The following is a 6,709-nucleotide window of genomic DNA, read 5'->3' on the forward strand; positions in this document are numbered from 1 at the left end:
TCACGCAAATGAAACAGCGTTATGCAAAAATAAATTATAATTTCAAATGATAACAGAAGTGAAACAATAATTTATACTTAATATAAAGATAAACTGTGTATATATTAAATATGATGTAATTAAGATAGAAGAACTAAGAGTAAGATGGCTAAGATGATAATAAAACTCCCCAGCTGTCCTATCATCTTTTATTAAACTATTCTTCTTATTCTATAGACTAAGAGATTAGCTCTTCAATGCGTACTCAATATTCTATATATATTTAATGCAGAAAAAAGGTTTATTATAAACGATCCTTACCTTTGGCTCCTTTGTCGTACCATGTCTTTAAAAATAAAATACAATTGAAATTCAGCAACGAATGTAGCACTACGACCTCACTTTCTGCAAAGGTAGCACACAAAAGTAATAATTCTGATTCTTATTCCATGGTTGCCTAATCGCGAACCGCTTGCACCAGAAATTCAATATTTATTAGATGCTTACGTAACATTTCAGCACTCGATTTGCAATCTACAAGATTTTCTCTATTTGATTTGAAAGTTTTATAGGTTTATGCAACGCACAGGATGTATATGTAGCTATTCAGCAATGCAGTGGAGTAGTCAGAACAACTTTGTTGTAGTTCAAACTGAAATTCAATAGTTAGCTTTATCATCAAACAGTTTTAAAAGTTAAAGAAAAAAGGCATAGTTATGTTTCACATTTATTTTATATTTTAATTGTTTTCCTCTTTATTTTACATCATTATTAAATTAAGAAGTACCAGTGAATAGTTGTGATGCCTCACTGCTTTGACATCATTGTAATGGGGTTCGCAAATAAGAATCATATATACACTATTTAACTTCATTTATTTCTTCATATACAAAAATCACGTCTGATCGCTATGACCGCAAATTACAAGAGAGAAAGAAAGAATACAGTTCAGTTCAATTAGCATCGATATATAAAATGTTAATCCGCTGTTAAGACAGTTGAAGCACCGGGTGACTCCGCTCATAATCCGTACATGCCGCCCGCCAATGCGTCGTCCAGCATGAAGGCTCCTTGTGATTCTTGATCCGTGTGTTGATCATAATTATGTTGAAATCGGAAGTGGACAAAGCTTTGTGATTGACCTCTTTTGAATGCCAGATTTCGTCTTTAATGTAACCACTCTGACTAGCGAGTCCGATCCAGGGTGCAGTTCGACGACTCGGCCTATAGTCCATTTAGCTGGTGGTAGATTATCATCCTTTATAATGACTAAGTCGTTGATGCTAAGATTATCTTTGATTTGGCACCACTTTGGCCGAGTTTGCAAGTGTGATAACCAATCACGAGACCATTGAGACCAGAATTGTCGCGTCATGTGTTGTTGTGCGAGAAATAGTTCACGCAAAGGCTTATTATTCGGCCGACCTTGTGGCGGTGCCAGTAGTGCGTCACCAATTAAGAAATGTGCTGGAGTTAGTACTTCTAAATCGTCAGGGTCGGCGGTTAGCGGGCAAAGTGGACGTGAGTTCAAACATGCTTCAATCCTGATCAAAACTGTAGTAAGCTCCTCATACGTCTGCTTGTGGCTGCCGACGATCCGTTTAAGATGATGCTTCATTGCTTTCACGTTTGCCTCCCAGATGCCACCAAAATTGGGAGAATATGGAGGTGTGAAATGCCACCTTGTCCCATGTTGACATGTCGATTCGTTTAGGGCTGCCTTGCAAGTGATGGGCTGGTTAAGCGATGTACTCGCGCCAACAAAATTTGTGCCGTTATCACTATACATATGTTGAACTTGTCCTCGACGTCCGGTGAATCGCGTAAATGCTTGCAGGAAGTGCTCTGTTGAAAGTCCAGTGACGGCTTCCAAGTGGACCGCCTTGGTTGCTAAGCATATAAAAATGGCTACATAGCCTTTGTAGGTGGTTGATCCTCGTACACGCGCGGCTTGAAGTTCAATCGCACCAGTGTAGTCAACTCCTGTTGTAATGAACGGACGAGTTGGGGGGTTGACTCGATGTAATGGCAAGTCACCCATCAATTGCTTCGCTACGACTGGAGCTACCTTAAAACATGTGACGCATTTCCGGATGATTCGCCTGACTGCTTGTCTGCCTCTGGGAATCCAGAATTTGTAGCGTATGTGAGCCAGTGTTAATTGAGCGCCGCCATGTAGAGTGAGCTGATGAGAGTGTTGAATTACCAAATCTGTAAATAGGTGACAATGAGGTAATATAATTGGATGTTTTCGAGAAAAAGAGAGATTTGAATGCTTGAGACGGCCACGAATCCTCAAGATATTGTTGTCAAGAAATGGTGTAAGATTTGAAAGTGTGCTACGGGGTGGTAACGGCTTGTTCCTTTTAAGCGCTTGGATGTCGGCGTGAAATGTATCGGATTGTGCAAGGCGAGCTATGCAGCACAGGGCCTCATCCAGCTCGTCAGGAGAGAGTGATCCGTGACTTCGTTGTGCTCGAGCATGAGCATTGTGGCAGAATCGTAACATGTATGCCGTGACACGTAGCAGTTTTGTATACGACGAGAATCGGTCAATAATAGAATCCTTTGTGTCTGACAAGGTAGTGAAGGCTCTAATTTTTATGGATTTGGCCTCCAGATCCCGTTCTTCTGGATTGAGCAATTGTGATTGCGTGTTTGGCCAAATATTGTGTGGTTTGCATAGCCAGGATGGGCCATGCCACCAAATATCAGGTATTTGGCTCGGTGGTAAGCCTCTGGTTGCGCAATCTGCTGGGTTTTCCGATGTGTCTATGTGGTGCCACTGAGCCGCTGAGGTGTGGTCGAGAATGTAAGACACTCGGTTGGCTACAAACGTTTTCCACCTAGTAATGTCTCCTTTAATCCAGTGCAGAACAATGGTAGCATCGGTCCAGTAAAAGGTAGATATATGTGCATTGGTCCATCGGTTATTCTCCAGCACCCATTTGGTGAGTTTGGTAGCTAATACTGCACCGCATAGCTCAGTGCGCGGTATTGTTAACGGCTTGGTTGGCGAAATTTTTGATTTTGCGACGATGAGCGTTGTATAGAAAGTCCCATCAGACTGTTGGGTGCGTGCATACACTGCTGCTGCGTAAGCACTGGAGGATCCATCGCAAAAGGTGTGCAGTTGTATCTCACTACTAAATAGTGGCGTAAATTTGACGCTGCGTTGTATTTTGATCGTCTTAACCTTCATTAGTTGCTGTCGAAATTGTTGCCATTTGACGGCAATGGTGTTGGGAACTGGCTCATCCCAATCCAGTGATGTACTCGATCCGTCCTCGCGATATTGCTTCGCTAGTGTGATTTCTTTCAATATAATCTTTGCTGAAATTACAACTGGAGCGATTAATCCAAGAGGATCAAATAAACGTGCTATGGTCGATAGGATTTCTCGTTTTGTTATACCGGCTGGAGTATTTGCTAGTAATTTATAAGTGAAGCAATCTTGCTTGGGCAACCAGTACATACCCAGTGTTTTGATGGTGTCCGCATTGTCCCAACTGAGGGATGTCTGCTTGCATCGATGCTCGAGAGGTATCGTTGCCATCAGATCCTGGTCATTACTAGCCCATTTTCGTAGCTCCATGCCAGAGGATTTTAAAGCTAGCATAGTTTGCAAACTTTTCCGTATTGCTGCCTCTTGTGAATGATCGCCTGAGAGAATGTCGTCGACATATATCTCATTTTTGAGAACGTTGGATGCCATAGGATATTTTGTCTGTGTGTCTTCAGCTATTTGATGGATGACTCTTATAGCTGTATAAGGTGCAGACGCTGTTCCAAACGTGACGGTAGTTAAGCAATGCTGTTTGATGACTCCATCCGCCGCCCGCCATAAAATCCTCTGGTACTGCGTGTCATCAGGGTGGACATTGATACAGCGATACATTCGTTGTATATCGGCAGTGAAAACAAACTGATATTGTCTCCAATTCAAGAGAACGGCTGGCAGATCATTTTGCAGCGTGGGACCTACACATAGTACATCGTTTAACGATCTGCCATTTGAGGTCCGGGCCGATGCGTCAAAAACGATACGTTGTTTTGTGGTGAGGCTTTCTTCTTTGAAAACTGCATGATGTGGTAGCACGCATGATGCAACATGCCGACCGTAGGAATCCGTGGTTATGGTTGAGTTTTCGCTCGTCTCTGCCAACGTGATTTGACCTAGTTGAAAATATTCTTCAATTCCTTTGCAGTATCTGATCCATTTGTCTGGGTCCCTTTGAAGGCGCCTTTCGAGTTGAAGATATCTGTTCAGGGCGATCTGATGAGATTTTCCGAGCGTCATACTGGGGTCAAAGTTCCTCTTGAATGGCAAACGGACTTGATAACTGCCGTCTGGTTGACGTTGATGGGTCTGCTTAAAGAAAGACTCGCACCATTGATCTTCTTTGGAGAGCTTTGGGCGTTCTGGAACTGATTCTACCTCGCAAAATACCTTAAGCAGCTCTTCGGAGTTTATTATGGCATGATTACATCGAATGTGGCGTGTAATATGCGTGTTGCCAACATTGCCTAACAGAACCCATCCGAGTTGAGTATTCTGCGCTATGGGTTCGTTTGGCAAGCCAATCTTAGTTCCAGGTAACAAGAGTTGTGCCATAAGGTCGGCTCCAAAAATGATATCGATTCGCTTGGATCTATAATAATAGGGGTCTGCGAGCATGAGACCATGGATATGACTCCAGTTTCCTGCTGGAAAACTTTGACTTGGCATGTGTGATGTCAACGTGTTCAAAACATAAGCATCGTCGACCTTTAACGAGAAATTTGGGTTAGTTGCTGTTTGCACCGAACAACTTACGATGAATTTGCAGCGTCGTCCTGAATCTTGACCGACTCCGGTGATTGAAGTGCGAGTTGTGCTTCGGGAGAGCTGGAGAGACTGTACAGCATGCTCCGAAATGATAGTTGCTTCCGATCCTTGGTCAAGAAGCGCGTTTACCGTGGCCTGGCATCCTGTCTGTGTGTTACTGAGTACAACCCGAGCTGTTGCTAGTAGTACCTTTCGATGAGTCATAGATGAAGTTGTAGTTGACATGCACTGTAGAGTCGGCTTGGCATCTGAACTGGCTGCTGAACTTTGGCATGATGTCGAGGAGGGTATCAGCGTTGGCTGTGTTGCTGGAAAATGTAACATCGTGTGATGACGTTGACCACAATGAAGACAATTCTTGTTGCTGGGGCAGCTTGCTTGTGTGTGCGATTTTCCCAGGCAATTGAGACACAATTTTGCCTTGCTGGCCACTTCCTTCCGTTGGTAGCAATCCATTGAAAGAAATTGCGGACATCTTCGAAGTATGTGTAAGTTGCCACAATGATAGCAAGCGGACGCGGAAGCACCCGACCTGGTGTGGGCGCTGTGCACACGCACGCGTTTAGTACCGTCTGAAGTTTCATTTGACTGTTTCATGCCGCTGCACGCGTTACGGCTTTCAATAGCGTCTAACGTAACAAGTCGATCATTGAGGAACTGTTGCAGATCTTTGTATGAAGGAACGTCAATCTTGCTGCCCAGATGATGCTCCCAAGCTGTGTGAGTGTCTTTGGGTAGTTTGGTTGTTAGATAATGAGTCAACCAAAAATCTCCTCCCTGTAATGGCGCCTTGACGGTATTGCAAGCGGCAATGCAGACGTTGACTGTGCTAACCATAGACCGTATGTCAGCAGATTTTTCTTTCGAAAGATTCGGTAAGTTGTAGAGCATGTTCATGTGGCTGGCGAACACAATTCGTGGGTTGTTATATCGTTGTAGAAGTGTGGTCCAAGCGACTTCATAGTTTGCTTCAGTTAAAGCGATTTGGCGAATGTCGTTGTCCAGGCCTACTGGTAATGCTTCCTTTAAAAAATGGAACCTTTGAATATTATCCAGACGCTCATTATTGTGAATTAAGCGTAAAAATGCATCATGAAAACTTGGCCAGTCCGCGCAGTTGCCAGAGAATTTCGGAACTGGTAATTTTGGCAGTGGTATCCGTACTTCCTCTACATGTGTTGTTATTGTAGAGTTAGCTGATTCGTTGTGCGTCACTGTGCCTGGATAAATTCGTTTCTTTTCTTCGGCCACGAAACAGTAAACTTCCATGCCCAGGTCTTCGAATTGGCTGATTGTATTTTGTTGCTTATACACACTTTCTTCGTAGTCTGCCATGCATATAAGTGTGTGATGCGCCTGATGAAATTCTTTGTTAAACTCGTCGATTTGATTCAAACGTTTTTCGAAATATATTTCCGTTTTCCGCGCACTCGAGTCTTTTTTCACATTACTGAACAAGCGCTTCAAAGACTCAATGCGGTCAGTTTGAACTCGCACCAGTTGATCAAATTTCGACATTGTTTATACTGACGTTGCTCCACTGTATGTAATATGCACAAATGCTCGTATGTTATCGGTGTTCTTCTTTGACGTCTTGTTTTTTTTGAGTTGGCAGAGATTCCGGCAAATCTAACGGAATCGAAGGGCAACGGGACTTAGCTCTGTCGTGATGAGAGCGAGCGCGAATGTTTGCGTATACTGCTCTGTCGTGATGAGAGCGAGCGCGATAGAAAACGTAGGCACGGTGATTTATCTGGATGAAGCCGACCACGAAGATAAAATTGCCAAACAGCTTTTAGCAATTATTAATTATGATTCTTATGAGCAAGGTTCCCCTCATGGGCCACCAATGAATAGTTGTGATGCCTCACTGCTTTGACATCATTGTAATGGGGTTCGCAA

The 6,709-nt window shown here is 43.3% G+C and overlaps 1 protein-coding gene across 2 annotated transcripts; it reads right to left on the bottom strand.

The window, feature by feature from the left end:
• Positions 1–835: 835 nt before the first annotated feature.
• LOC120450630 lies at positions 836–6,591 on the bottom strand. 2 transcript variants are annotated; one of them, XM_039633778.1, is made up of 2 exons: positions 3,457–6,591; positions 836–3,312 (listed from the first exon to the last, which is right to left on the bottom strand). In XM_039633778.1, the coding sequence occupies exons 1-2, from the start codon at positions 6,323–6,325 to the stop codon at positions 1,082–1,084; spliced, it is 5,100 nt and encodes a 1,699-aa protein (XP_039489712.1). In that variant the 5' UTR covers positions 6,326–6,591; the 3' UTR covers positions 836–1,081. The 2 variants fall into 2 exon arrangements, with proteins under 2 accessions (XP_039489712.1, XP_039489713.1); XM_039633779.1 differs by having other exon boundaries at positions 2,037–2,256; positions 2,405–6,591.
• Positions 6,592–6,709: the final 118 nt, after the last annotated feature.

This window comes from Drosophila santomea, chromosome 3L (assembly GCF_016746245.2).
Source record: "Drosophila santomea strain STO CAGO 1482 chromosome 3L, Prin_Dsan_1.1, whole genome shotgun sequence".
In the NCBI taxonomy this organism is placed as follows: Eukaryota; Metazoa; Arthropoda; class Insecta; order Diptera; family Drosophilidae; genus Drosophila; species Drosophila santomea.

Excerpts from the sequence above, each read along its gene's own strand:
- LOC120450630 (XM_039633778.1), bottom strand. The coding sequence starts at position 6,325 with ATGTCGAAATTTGATCAACTGGTGCGAGTTCAAACTGACCGCATTGAG. Across the intron at positions 3,313-3,456 it reads GGACACCATCAAAACACTGG|CAAAGATTATATTGAAAGAA; the intron begins GTATGTACTGGT and ends TTGTAATTTCAG.